Genomic DNA, 14,265 nt, shown 5'->3' on the forward strand with positions numbered 1-14,265 from the left:
TCTTTTCCCTCCTGTCCCGTCCCCTCCACAGGGATCTCCACATCGCGGGAGTTGCCTGCGTCTAGGCGCTTTGTGGGCCGGTGAGGGTTTCCCTTCCAGAGCCATCCCCATCCTCTAACCCTCCTCCTCCTCCTCCTCCTCCTCCTCCTCTTCCTCACCCTCCCCAGCTGCCAGTGGTGTCCATCCTCAGCTCCTCTGGCTTTCCCTGGAGCTGGGGCAGGGGCAGCCCTGTCCCCTCCTGCCTCCTCCAAACTCCCACTCCCTGCTGGCTTCTGAGCTTGCTGTTCCCTGTCCTGGGGAGGAGAAGACAGGGAATTAGGGATAGAGTTCCCTGGGTAAGTTTGTGGAGTCCCAAGAGCTGCCAGAATACCCATGAGTGGGACAGGAGAACAAAGGCAGTGGGACAAGCTGGAAGGACACACACAGGTGGGAATGGCTGGTGCCGTGGGACAAGTGTGTTGTGGCAGCCGGGGAATCGGCGCTGAGAGGTGCCGCAGGCTCCCGTGGGTTGAGGAGAAATCCCAGGGGAACCTACAAGGCTGGCACACAGGGCAGAATCCGAGAGGGGATCCCACCTAGGAACCTAAAGTTTCCATGTGGGTACGGGCGGAATCTGAAGTGAAGGTCTGAAGCAGTGGCGATGGGAGGGGAATCCAACTGGCATGTGGAGCATCATCCCTCCAGACAGGAGCCTTGTCCCTGGCGTGGGGAGAGGGGGATGTCTGGAGCAGGCTCTGGTTGGGACTTGGTGGCAGAGGGATCTCTGTGCCCAAGCAGGACCTTTAGGTTGTCTCTGCCGGAGTCAGTGGCTTTTCATTTTGAGATTGCTTCTTTGTTCATCTGCCCTTTCACTTCCCAAAAAGTCAGTCTGTGAGATGACAAGGAAGGTTTAGTCCATCTCCAGCCAAGCAGCTGCTCTGTAGCTTATCAGGAAGGTGGAAAGTGGGAGGTGTGACCAGAACAGAGTCACTTTGGCTGTTAAGTAACACTTCTTGCATTCCCTCTCTTCAGAGCCCCTTGCCCTGCCGTTCCTGGCTGCCAAATACCTGCTCCCACTGCTGATGAAGGCGTGAAGGCCAAGCTGACTGTGAGAAGGGACTCTTAAGCAGTTGCTAAGATGGGCATGAGGATCAAGCTGCACAGCACCAACCATCCCAACAACCTGCTGAAGGAACTCAACAAGTGCCGGCTCTCTGAGACCATGTGCGACGTCACCATCCTGGTGGGCTCCCGCTCCTTCGCCGCGCACAAGGCCGTGCTGGCCTGCGCCGCTGGCTACTTCCAGAACCTCTTCCTGAACACGGGGCTGGACGCTGCCAGGACCTATGTAGTGGATTTCATCACACCAGCCAACTTTGAGAAGATCTTGAGCTTTGTGTACACTTCAGAGCTCTTTACAGACCTCATCAACGTGGGCGTCATCTACGAGGTGGCAGAGCGGCTGGGCATGGAGGACCTGCTGCAGGCCTGTCACTCCACCTTCCCCGACCTGGAGAGCTCGGCCATCACGAAGCAGCCCACCCTGTCCGTGGGGGAAGGCCGGGCAGGGCCGCTGAGCAGCACCTCCTCGGAGCAGAGCCACTCTTTGGGTGAAATCCGGAGTGGTGGGGAGCACTTCGGCCCCGAGCGGAGTTACGTCCTGCACGGGGATGTGGCAGGCAGCTACAAAGAGGATGACAGGAATCCTGTGGGCGAAACCAGCCAGGCTCTTCCCTTGATGCATCCACAGCAGCCTCCCAAGACGGAACAGGAGTCAGATCCAGGGCAGTTCGCTCCGGCCGTGGGTCTGGGGGCACAGCCCAGCGGGAACGTCGCGACACAGACCACTGGTGGCTCCTGCCTGCAGTACAAGGCCCAGAGCAACGGTGACTATGGCAAGGGTGGCTTCTTCCCCACTGACCCGTCACTGGATGTCTCCACAGGGAGCAACTCCTGCCCCAGCAACAGTGACCACTCCAAAGAGCAGGGATTCGAGCAGATGGAGGAGCTCCAGCTGGAGGATCTGGGAGAGGCCGAGCTGCATTTCGAGGACGCTGGGGAAGAGCTGGGCCCGTCCGAGGAGGTGATTGAGCTGAGTGACGACAGTGAGGAGGAACTGGCCTTTGAGAGCGACGGCCGGGACAGCAAGGCCATGCCCTGCCAGGTGTGCAAGAAGGTCCTGGAGCCCAACATCCAGCTGATCCGCCAGCACGCCAGGGACCACGTCGACCTGCTCACTGGGAACTGCAAAGTCTGTGAGACACACTTCCAGGACCGCAACTCCAGGGTCACGCACGTCCTGTCCCACATTGGCATATTCCTCTTCTCCTGCGACATGTGTGAGACCAAGTTCTTCACCCAGTGGCAGCTGACGCTGCACCGGCGAGACGGTGTCTTCGACAACAACGTCATTGTCCACCCCAGTGACCCGCTGCCGGGGAAGGTGGCTGTGTTTGGGGGAGGGCCCAGCCCTGACCTTGCCTGTGCTGCCTGCGGGAAGCCCTTGGCCAAAGATTTCCACACCGTCCGCAGCCACCTCCTGGAGCACGTGAACCTGAAGAGCCAGACGTGCGGCGTGTGCGACCAGAGGCACCTGAGCCTCTGCAGCCTGATGTGGCACACCCTATCCCACCTGGGCATCTCCGTCTTCTCCTGTTCCGTGTGTGCCAACAGCTTCGTGGACCGGCAGCTCCTGGAGAAGCACCTGGCTGTGCACCAGCACGTGGAGGAGGCTCTTTTCCAGTGCCACTTCTGCAGCCAAAGCTTCAAGCTAGAAGCGGCGTATCGGTACCACGTGAGCCAGCACAAGTGTGGGGGGAGCCTGGACATCCGCGGCAGCTTCGGGGAGCGGCTGGGGAAACTGCCTGAGGAGTTCCTGAGCGAAGACCTGGTGCTTCAGAGCCAGCCAGGTAACAGCAAGTACAGCTGCAAGGTGTGCGGGAAGAGGTTTGCCCACACCAGTGAGTTCAACTACCACAGGCGCATCCACACCGGGGAGAAGCCGTACCAGTGCAAGGTGTGCCACAAGTTCTTCCGTGGCCGCTCCACCATCAAGTGCCACCTGCGGACGCACTCGGGGGCCCTCATGTACCGGTGCACGGTGTGTGGGCACTACAGCTCCACGCTCAACCTCATGAGCAAGCACATAGGGGTGCACAAAGGCAGCCTCCCTCCGGACTTCACCATCGAACAGACTTTTATGTACATCATCCATTCCAAAGAGGCCGAGAAGAACACGGATAGCTGATGGGGTGAGGCAGGGCAGGGCCGGTGGAGGAGTGAGTATTAATTACAGAAGCTGTGGAAAAAAATATCGTTTGTTTTATTTAATGGTCAGGCATCATGGATGAAATTCTCCTTTTCTGTTTTTTTTGTTTGTTTGATTTTTATCTTTTGGCCTTTTTAAGGCTTTTTTTAGATTGGTGGCGTTGTACAAATTAACAACACGTAAGGTATATCACTGTTTCAAGGAGTCTGTCATGTTTACTTACCTCTGGTCCTGTTAGAGGCCATCGAGTTCTGTGTTTTTAGCATTTCTCACTAGTTTTTGAGTCTAGATTCTATTTTTTTTAACCTTTTAGCCCACTTGACTAGGCTAACCCTGAGCTTGTCCACAAACTGATGCTGCTAAGATTTTCACACCTGACCTCAGTGGAGAGGGACAGAGCCAGAGCAGGTGCTGGACTCAGAGAAAAGAAACAAAAAAGGAAGGAAAGACTCATTCTGGGCGTCCCTGAGGTTCTGCTGCTACTGCCAGGAGATGGGCAAAGCGTGTCTCGGGATCAGCTGTCGCAGGGGAGAGGAGCAGGACGTGTGTGAGTGCGCAGACAAGGAGGGATCCCGCTGGGGAAGGAGAAGGGAGGGATTCCCGGATTCCCAGACCACTTTCGCTGCCGTGGCTGTAGCACACCACACGCTTAGGCCCAGAGAGCCAAAGGAGGAGATGAAGGAGCGACACAGCGCACCTGTAGAGCCCGAGCGGAGGCAGCTGCGTGGGCACAGGGATCTCCTGGAGTAGTTGCTGGACTGGAGAGGGAGGGGAAGCAGGTCTGTGCTCCCTGGGAGATGGTCTGTGGTGGCCACGGATAGCATTCTGATGTCTCCTCAGCTCAGCTCTGCCTCAGCTGCACTCTGTGTCAGGACTGCTTGATGCCACAGCCACTGGATCCTAGCAGATGAGATGTGATGAGATAAGATGTTGCCTTAACTCCCTGGAAAGTACCTTTGGGGAGCCTAAGGGATCCTCCCTCCCACACCGTGGATCGCCACATCCCAGATGTGTCTGGTAGCAAACGTGTGTTGTCGGAGCAATATGAGTTTGCTCCTGGAGCAGGAGCTGCAGCCATGGCCGTGTATCGGGTGCACCTCAGCACACTGAGGGGTTCTTCTGGGTAAGGGTGGATCTCCTGGGCATGGGGAGCTCTCCCAGCCTCATGCCAGGCGCTCCTTGATGCAGGGAGCTCTCCTGGCCCTGTGTTGGGCACTCCTCAGCGTGGGGGCACTCTTGGCTGCATGACAGGTGCTCCTGGGGTGCTCTCCCAGCCCCGTGTCCAGTCCACCTCAGCGTGGGGCTCTCCCAGCCGTGTGTCTGGCACTCCTGGGGGACTTTCCCAGCCACACGTTTAGTGCTCCTCAGGACGGGGAGCATTGCTGGCCACGTGTCAGGCACTCCTGGGGGTCTCCCCCAGCCACGCTGGCGAGGTCAGCCTGTGCTGACAGTGTTTACACCAGGAAGGGTGGGATTGGCTCTTTCCCGTGTTATCCTGCTACGGGGCAGAGGTGGGAGGCACAGATTTCCGACGCCGCAGCACGAGCTCGGACTGCCCTTAGGTAACTCATTCTACCTCACAAACAGGAAGCGCATGGGGGCTTGATGGTCACAGATTGGCCCCTGTGCTTCTGTCATGTTTTGCTGTTACAAAACTAAACTAAACTAGTGATTTGCAAACCCTGGAAACTCACCCCACTGCCCCCTCGCCATGAAGGGACACCGGGAAGGGACAGCCCAGGCAGGGACACCCTGCGATGCGGCTGGACGTGTGCTCTCAGAGCTTGGAGCGCCCAGGGATTGCTTCCCCTGCTCCACTGTGGCCTTGGGCAAGTCACTTCACCTCTTTGCCTCAGTTTCCTCATCTGTAAAATGAGGGTGGTACCTCCCGTGGTACTGACCTACCTCCGGGAGCGGAGAGGGAGCCTGGCTTGGGAGGAGCGGAGGTACCGAAGTAATGGTCAGCCCTGGGCTGGCCTGACTGCTGCAGCTCTGGGTTCCAGGCTCTGGTCTTGTCCCAGGTCTGGGGTTGCTTGGAGCTGTGTTTAGCTGAGTGTTGTTAAGTTTTACAAGAAAGGATCGTTCTGGGAACACTCCAGGAAAGCGTGGGAGCTGGTGGCGCGTCACTGGGGGCTCCTCTGAGCTGCTCTTTGGGTTCCAGGGTTTTCTTCACAGAATATTGGGATGGATGAGGCTGGAAGGGACCACGAGAGGCCACCCAGTCACAGCCCCTGCTCACACAGGGTCGTCTGGAGCACAGAACTCGGGGCTGCGTCCGGCTGGTGGTGGCAGGAAGGGCTGGGGAACAGGGATGGACACAACCTTTGCTGCTCTGGAGATAGCAATGAAGGATGTGAGGGACAGACAAGGCTGGGAGAGCCTTGAGACCTTCCTGGAATGTTCCAGAAGCTGTGGTGATCTTTGACAAGGGTTGGGGCGCAGCACCTGCAGGCCTGGATCTCACTAAGCTGTAAAACAAAAGTCTTTTGTGCACATAAACCAAAAAGAGAAGCTTTTACACCGAAACACTTAACAGGCACAGCTAGCCCTCACTCTGGCCCCAGGGGGAAGGCAGGAGTCCCCCAGTTGCTGCCAGCTCCAATCCCTGGAATTTCTGTTTGCCTGGGGTAGAATGGATCGTTCCCACGTGGAATGTCCTGGGATCAGCAGCGGAGGGAACGCAGGGATGGACCGGACCTGCCACTGCTTCTCCTCGGGGCTTGATGCACAGGAATACGAATGCAAGGAAGAATTTTTCTGTGCAGTCACTGAGCACTGGAACAGGTTGCCCAGAGAGGTTGTGGATTCTGCCTCACTGGAGGTATTCAAGAACCATCTGGATGCAATCCTGAGCCATGTGCTCTGGGATGGCCTTGCTTGAGCAGGGAGATTGGACCAGATGACCCACTGTGGTCCCTTCTGACCTAACTGATTCTGTGATTCTGTGATTCCAGTTCCCACAGGGGTCAGACACCTGAGCACTCCCCCTGGAGGGATCCTGGGCCTCCCCTAGCCCAGGGTTGGCAGGGATGTCATCCCTGTCCTGTATCTGGCCAGCCTGGCTGGGACCCCCAGTTGCAGGTACAGCTCTGAGGCAGTCACTCCATGCCTGGTTCTGTTCCTGCTCCACCACCCTGGGCAAATCTGTTCCCTCCTGTCCCCATCTCCCCAGTGACCGTGGGGACACCAACCTACCTCCCCTGGGCCAGCCTGAGATGTTTGCAAAGTGCTTTGGGATCCTGGGGTAGGAGAGAGGGATGCAGAGGGGAGACACTGGCAGCGACTGTGTCATGGAGCCTCATGGGGAGCCCCAGCAGGGAATCCCCTCCGAGGGCTGTGCTCTGAGCCCCAGGCTCACTCCCATCCCCAGCACAATGTTCAGTTCCCCATTCTCAGTGGATCCAGGTCTCTCATCAGAGTGATTCATCAGAAGAAAGTAAAAGAGTTGAATTTGCTGTCTAACCTTTTTGTTAAGTTAATCGTAGGTACTGACCTCCTGATATTTAAGTGTTTACTATCTATTTGCTGTAAAGTTTTGTATATTTTGTAAACTTTCCCCCCAAATAGTAGATGTCTAAAATTGTTGTACATCGGGTTCTTTTCTACTCCATTGTTCAGCACAAAGTGTGTTTTTTATTTAGAATAATAAAATGGAAAATGTTGACCTCTTGTTCCTGCTTCTTTATAAACCTTGGTCCTGCATGCCAATGTTCCTGCCTCCTCGGGAATGCCCAGGAAGCGCATGAGCCCATCCTGGTATCTTGCTCCCGTGCTGTGTTCGGCAGGATTTGTGGCATGGGTCCAGGACTCTTCCTCTCCAACACCTCTGGCACCAGGACAGTGCTGGGGAACGGGCTGCGGCGTTCCTGTGGGATGCTCCCATGACAGGGTGGGAGCAGAGCCCACCTGGTAGGGAATCCCTGGGTTTGTGTGCCTGGGTGAGCCCTTTCCATGCTGCCAGCGCCGTGCTGCTCTGGAGCTCCACAGGCTGGGAGCTGCTGGCTGAGGCGGTGATGGGGGCACTGCGGGGCACTGGGAGGCACTGGGAGGCACTGGGGGGGTGGTCTGGGGGCTAAAGGAGGCAGTGGCAGGGCTGGTGTATTCCTGGGGTGACAGAGGCTTTGCAGGGAGGCTGAGGGGACTCACTGAGTGCCAGCCCAGATCACCACGTGGGGCTGGATGACAGGTCCGGGGCCACCCTGTCCCTTAGGTCCATGGACAACACTGCAGCTACATTAGGAGAGTTAAAAAAAACCTGTTTAATAGGTCAAATACTAAATTTTACATGTCAAAGTAACTTGAATATATTTTTGTCCTGGTTATGCCACACAACAAGTGGTTTGTTGTGTGTTTATCCTTCATTTCTTCATTGAAAATGGCAGGAAATTAGCAAATGGAAGCTCAGGATCTGAGATCGGGAGGAAAGTGGCTCTGTGGGTGCAGGCCCCGAGGTTCAGCCTCAGTCTGGGGGTCTCACAGCCCCCAGGGGTCTCGTAGCCCTCGTGGCTCTGACTCACGGGTTGTGAAAGCAGATGTGACTAATAGAATTAAGGAAGAGGAGCACCCTGAGCTGCTGCCCTGAACAGGGAATCGCTGTCATGAGGGAGCTGCTGCCTTCCCAGTGTTTCCATGCAAGAGACAGATTTGGAGTGGTCCCTCAGCACTGGAGCTCTAGGAGTATGAAAGAACATCCCTGCAGAAGGAGCCCTGAGGTATTCAGGGATTTACTGTCATAGGAACCCTGGAAGTTGCAGAGTTTTCCCAGCCAGCCTCACCATAATCCTGTGTCCGTGCTAACCCCTGGCCCTGGGCTTCTCCCGGGGCATCCTGCTCCCACCCTCCCCTCCATCTGCCAGCATCCTGTCCCCAGAACTGCTTATGCTCTGCTTTTTCTTCAAAACGTGTTTCTTGAGCAGCTCAAGGCCTTCAGTAGATTTATGTCAGCTTCCCCCACCAAGGGCTTGACCCGCAGCACATGACTGAGCAGAATCCGGACAAGCATGAACTTTCTCCGGATGCTCCAGTTCCTTGCACAGCAGAAATTCAGCCTGCACTGTGGCTCCAAGGGTTTCTGCACGTGTCCGTGCTCCCACAGGTACTTTGATGGAAGGAGCCCAATGGTGTTGGAGCCCAATAATGTTGAGAAACGCACCCAGTGGCCTTAAAAACCTGCCAGGGCCTGCTCCAGAGGAGGCTGGGTTTGTTGGGATGTGGGACCCTCCTCTGCTCCCTCCGCTCAGTCTGGAGCAGCCCTGCCCCATCAAACGCGGTGTAACTGCCACTGCTTTACCACTGGGTTTGCAAAATTGCTCATTCCTCCTCTCGTTGCAGCTCAGGTCTGTGCCACGCTCACCCCTCTCTGGCCACTTTGCCTTCATCTCTCTAAGATCAGGCTCTGGACATCACCAGGCACAGGGAAGGAGGTTTGTGTTCAAGGGGAATGAATTCCCTTTCCAGCTCAGGACAGCACTTAGTGGGCAGTGCCATGCCCAGGGCTGGGGTGTCAGTGACAGTCTGGGGGTGCAGACACACACGTGACAGGACAGATCCTGCACCCCAGCCCTGTGGCTCCAGGGGATGGTGAGTCTCAGGGACCAGGTTGTGTCAGACCCTGAGCAGAGTAACACACTTCATGACTGCAAGGGTTTTGTTTGGAAAACAGGGAATATCTCTTTCTCTGACTCTTTCTTTAGCTAAATAGATCTGACAGAGCAACACTCCAGAGAGGTCCGTAGTTCCCTGTGCCACTTCCCCTCATGCCTGGCACCCTGCCCTGCCAAGGGAGGTGCCTGGCCAAGAAGAGCTGTGTCAAAAAAAAGTGTTTGCTTATTGCCAGGAAAATGGATCCCACTGACCCCAGGGAGCCACTGCTGCTGCTGCAGGGGGGCAGAAGAGTCCAATCCCCCTTAATTGGGAGGGTTGTTGTCCTTTGTGATGACAACGGAGTGCTTTGTGGTGGAGGAGGAGTTGCCAGCACCCTTCTGGCCACCATGGTCCTTGGGGATGTATTTGACCACAGGCCACTTCTGGCCACCGTGGTCCTTGGGGATGTATTTGACCACAGCAGAGATGAGCTTGCTGCGGAAGTTCTTGCTCAGGAAGTTGTAGAGGATGGGGTTGACAACGCAGTGGAGCATGGTGAAGCAGTCTATGATGTCGTAGAAGAAGTAGAGGAAGTGGGCGAAAGTGCAGTTGAGGATGATGTAGTTGCCTTCAAGGGTCACTTCTGGCCACCGTGGTCCTTGGGGATGTATTTGACCACAGCAGAGATGAGCTTGCTGCGGAAGTTCTTGCTCAGGAAGTTGTAGAGGATGGGGTTGACAACGCAGTGGAGCATGGTGAAGCAGTCTATGATGTCGTAGAAGAAGTAGAGGAAGTGGGCGAAAGTGCAGTTGAGGATGATGTAGTTGCCTTCAAGGGTCAGCAGTATCAGCATGACATGGAAGGGCAGCCAGCTGATGAGGAAGACCACGATGTAGGTGTAGATGAGCAGACAGTGCTTTCGGCTCTCGGGCTTGGTGCGCTTGATGAACCGTGCCGTCAGGATGTTGAAAATGGTGATGATGGGGAAGGGGATGAGGAACCCGATGGTGGTGGTGGCAAAGCTGACCGCCAGCGCCCACTTGTCATAGGTCTCAAAGGGGGCCATGAAGATGCAGATCGGTTCTCCGGTATTGACCAGCTGCATGTGAGCAACCTCCAGGAATGGGACGGTGGCAGCCAGGACCCAGCTGAAGGCACAGATGATGCGGCGTGCACGGTGCTGGTGCCGGTGCCAGAAGAGGGAGGAGCTGGTCAGGGTCACATAGCGATCCACACTCAGGCAGGTGAGGAATAAGATGCTGGCATACATGTTGGCAAAGTAGAAGTAGTGGGTGAAGCGGCAGAGGAAGCTGCCCCAGAGCCAGGTGTAATCCAGCATCACCTCCAGCATCCAGATGGGCAGCGAGAGCAGCACCCCGAGGTCAGCAATGGCCATGTTGATGATGTAGAGGTTGACCAGGTTCTTGTTACCCCGTGTCTGCCAGTTGACCCAGATGACAAGGAGGTTCTCCACCAAACCCACCACGAAGATGACAAGGTAGAGGATGAAGAGGATCACCCTCTTGACGTTCTCATCAAGGCTGAACTCGCAGTAGGTATAGGTCTGGTTCAGGAGGTGGATCAGCTCGGACCAGTTATGGTAGTCCCCATACTCGTTCGGGACGGTGTGTGTCTCAGTGAGGGCTGTGGTTACCTCGGCCATCCTGGTGGCTGCAGGGAAAGGGAGAGCACTGAGCTAGGCAGCCTGAAACCACAGAGTTCTGTCTTCGTGGGGGCTTGGAAAGACCCTTCTGGAGGTTTAACCAAATTTTTACTCCCTACAGCAACTGCCAAACGATAGCACATCAACCCAGGCAATCTCCTCACATCCTAGACTAAAAAGTCTTGTGTGGTGGCTGTTCCCTGTCTCACAGCCAGGTCCAGGGCACAGGCAGGTGTCCAGGGCATGGGCAAATGCCTGGGCTGTTAAATGCAGGGGGAAGCCCATGTCCCCTGGCTGAGCCCTCAGAGCACAGACGCTTGCTTACTGTCCTCGCTCTGCCTGTCCCACAGCCATGTTGCTGGGAGCATTGGGACTTCCAAGTAGGTGACAAAATTATAAACTTAAGGGAAATACAGTTGACCTTAACATCCTTTTATTGCCCCAAGTGAGAGCTCTAATCCCAGCACAGCTGCATCCGCACAGTGCAAACGCCACGGATCCTATCCAGCCTCGTGCCGCTGGCAGAGCTCACGGGACCAGCCGTTCTCCTGGGAAAGCTGGAGGAGCGTGCCGTGCCACCAGGGCGGTTCCGCAGCACTCAGAGCCTGGTGAACCTGGAGCACCACAGCTGGGTGTCCCCCACAAAAACATCATCCCTGCGGCAAAGGCCTGTCACCCACCTGCTCCCAAACCATGGAGAGAGCCCCAGGGGCTGCACTCCCCATCCCTGGGGCTCTTCAACCTCCCACCCTCACTGCACCGTGGGTCCTGGGAGTCCGGAGAGATTTGGTACAGACAGAAAGGAGAGGGGGAAGGTGATCAGGAGAGGGGACAAATAGATGGGAGAGGGGACAGGCAGACATGAGGGAGGAGGGATGACATTGGCTCACCAGCAGCAGAGCAAGGGCTGCACAGGGACTGCTTGGGAGCACGACAATCCTCTCGGCTCGGCAGATCACGCACCTCTGGAGAGTGGAGCTACTGCGACGCAAAGCTTGGGGTGGGCCTGGTTGTTTCCCAGCAGGAAATGACCATCATGGTCTAACATCCTGAGACAGCCCAACGGGTGACATTTCACTGGATTTCCAGCCCTGGGGCTTGTCTCCCATTTGATTTGCCACAGGGCTGAGGCTGGGCGTGGTGAGGCTCTGGGCAGGGGTTGGTGTGGAAGCCACAGGTGCCAGGGGATGGAGCAGGGTCTCCAAGGCTTCCTGAGGGTACCCTCCACTGTCATCCCATTGGCTTGGAGGCTGGATCCTGCCCAGGTCCTGCTCTGGGGAAAATACAACCCCTGGGATGGACCCAGCACTGGGAATCGCACGGGTTGGGGTGAGCTATGGGCAAGATGCCACTGACTGTCCCTGATGCCACCACCATATCAGAGTGAGTTCAAGGTTTCTTTGGAGGGGAAAAGGTCTGAAAGCTGAACTCTCTGCCAGAGCAGCGCTGCCACCGGAGCCAATGGCAGATGGATGTTGCCACAGAAGCACCTCTGGCCAGGCAGCAATTAATTACCGAGCCGTGAATGCCCCATGGTCTGGCAGGGGAAGGGAGTGGGGCTGAGCTTTGCCCCAGCACTAGGGAAGGGGCTGATAGGCAGAAAATTTTGCATCAAGCTGCAAGTCCTGTGAAACAATTGCAGGAAGTCTCCTTTTTCGAGTGCAGACAAGACTTTGGGATCAACAATTGGCTTGGCAGGAAGGCACGGCCGAGGTGGGGAAGCACGAGGGAACTGATAAGTCGGGTCAGACAACATGAAATCCAGTGCTGGTGACCCCACACGCAGGTATTGGCCCCAGCAAGACCCAGGCTCTGGGTTCCAAACAGGAACTCAGCAGCTTCATGCTCACCCAGCACATACTTCAGCATGGCTGGGAAGGTGGTGAGGGGCCACTCTGCCACTGAGGGACTGGGGGCTTTGCCCCTCCAGGGGGACAAGGATGCTGTGCTGGTTCTGTTTCACAGATCAGGGAATTTCCACACTGAGAAGGACCTGGGTGCCATCAGGGGCTGCGCAGGAGCCTCTGCTCCCGGTGAGGACGGCGAGGTCTGGAACTTGATTATGTTTCCAAGCCAGCCAAGCCATGGGGAGAGGGGAAGGCAGCCAGGCAGCTCAGTCCCTTCTCCCCATCCCTGCCACGATCCTCAGGACAGCCTGAGACTCTCAGCACCCCAAATGTGTGGCCAGCAACCCGCAGCCTCCCACAGAGTCTGCAGAGGAGCTTCAGGCAGTGGCAGTGCTGGCAATCTGCCATTTGCCCTCCCTCCCTCCCTCCCTGCTTAGACAGGTGTCCCGGGGTGGGTGCAGCTGAGCTCCCGGGAGCTTGGCACGCTGCATCCCAGCTCTTGGGAATGTGTGGGGCTGGAACGTGACCTGTGGAGGTGGCTGGGGGTGTTGTACTGGTTTGCTAAACTGAGCAGAGTGTCTCAAAGAAGATTGCTTGTGTGGGGAAAGCACCTCGGCAAGATTCAACACAGCTTGTGCAAGGCTCTGTGTGCTGCCAGCATCTCACAGCAGTGCCTTGTTCCCCTGAGCCTCATCACAGCCCGGGGGTCACTGAGCCTGAGCTGGGGGGAGCAGGGCTGCTGCTCATGCTGCTCTGGTCCTGCAGGCAAGTGCACAGCCTCAGGGACCTGCTCTACAGCTACTGATCGCTAATCAGCCTTTAATTAGTGGGGCAAGTGATGCGAGGATCACTGCCCACGTGCCCAAGGAGCAGATAACAACGCACCACCTTTTCCAGCCTGTTCCCTGGCAGCTGAGCTGGGGCACTCCCAGGCATGTGGCTGCTCTGGGCACAGGTCTCAGCTGGGGTCCTGCCACAGGACCCCCCAAGTGGGGCAGGTCACCCAGCACCATAGCCAGGTGGCCATCGGACACCTCTGAGGCCAGAGCTTACCACGCACAGCCCCTTGTGTTGCAGCGGCTTTATTGAACACGTTTTCAGGGGCACGATCGTGTCCCCGCTCCAGTGAGATCCTCAGGGACGTGTGGGGATCCTGCTGGCTGGCCTGGGCTGAAAGAGGCCAAAGATGGTGTCTGAGAGCCAGGTCGGGCAGTAGCTGAGCGGCAGGAAGACGAGACGAGCGTCCCAGCCCACGGCATAGCGGCTGCGTGGGCAGCGCGAGAGCAGCGCGTGCGTCATGGCATCGGTGACCCGGGACAGGCGGGAGCTGGTCAGGCGGTGCAGCAGGACGATGCTCTTGGTGTCTGGAGGGAGAGACGGGGGGTCAGCCTGGTGTGGAGGGGTCACCAGGGGTGATGGCGCGTGCGGGGATGGACTCACAGCTGTCCAGGTAATGGCGGCCATAGTCTGCCTGGGTGTCTGCCGGGAGCTGCTCCCAGAGGCGAGTGAAGCATTTCACCAACGGCACAGGGTCCATGATCCCCGTCCGGAAGCCTCCAGGTTCGATGATGGAGACCTGCACCCCAAAGGGACACATCTCCTGCCTGCCCAGGGTGAGAACATCAGCTGGAGCTGCCATTCCGAGCCAGGCAGGGGCTGGGAGGATGAAGGGCAGCCTATGACCTCGCCAGGCACCCCATCATGAATGCAGGGGAGCCTTGTCCTTGCTCAAGGGCTGCTTGAAACCCTCCCCCTGATTGTACAACCACAGTTTCAGCTGTGTCCGTGGTCCCACCCCATGGGGTTTCACAACCTCTGTGGCAGGGATGTAACTGGGAGCCATATAAAACCCTGTGTGGGGGCAGCAGGGCAGGGCTGGGGGCTGCTGCATGAGCCCTGGCACAGGGAAGCACCGGGGGCCACCA

At 57.0% G+C, this 14,265-nt stretch overlaps 3 protein-coding genes across 3 annotated transcripts; 1 reads left to right on the forward strand and 2 right to left on the reverse strand.

Annotated features, from left to right (window-relative positions):
- Positions 1-1,117: 1,117 nt before the first annotated feature.
- Positions 1,118-3,226, forward strand: ZBTB39 (zinc finger and BTB domain containing 39). Its single transcript, XM_009075043.1, has one exon. The coding sequence runs from the start codon at positions 1,118-1,120 to the stop codon at positions 3,224-3,226; it is 2,109 nt and encodes a 702-aa protein (XP_009073291.1).
- A 5,927-nt stretch (positions 3,227-9,153) lies between these two features.
- GPR182 (G protein-coupled receptor 182) lies at positions 9,154-10,493 on the reverse strand. Its single transcript, XM_009075044.1, has 2 exons — positions 9,498-10,493; positions 9,154-9,252 (listed from the first exon to the last, which is right to left on the reverse strand). The coding sequence occupies exons 1-2, from the start codon at positions 10,491-10,493 to the stop codon at positions 9,154-9,156; spliced, it is 1,095 nt and encodes a 364-aa protein (XP_009073292.1).
- A 2,981-nt stretch (positions 10,494-13,474) lies between these two features.
- Positions 13,475-13,979, reverse strand: RDH16 (retinol dehydrogenase 16 (all-trans)). The gene is made up of 2 exons (XM_009075045.1): positions 13,781-13,979; positions 13,475-13,704 (listed from the first exon to the last, which is right to left on the reverse strand). The coding sequence occupies exons 1-2, from the start codon at positions 13,977-13,979 to the stop codon at positions 13,475-13,477; spliced, it is 429 nt and encodes a 142-aa protein (XP_009073293.1).
- Between the last annotated feature and the right edge of the window lie 286 nt (positions 13,980-14,265).

The sequence above is a fragment of the Acanthisitta chloris genome, unplaced genomic scaffold, assembly GCF_000695815.1.
Source record: "Acanthisitta chloris isolate BGI_N310 unplaced genomic scaffold, ASM69581v1 scaffold33885, whole genome shotgun sequence".
Taxonomy (NCBI): Eukaryota; Metazoa; Chordata; class Aves; order Passeriformes; family Acanthisittidae; genus Acanthisitta; species Acanthisitta chloris.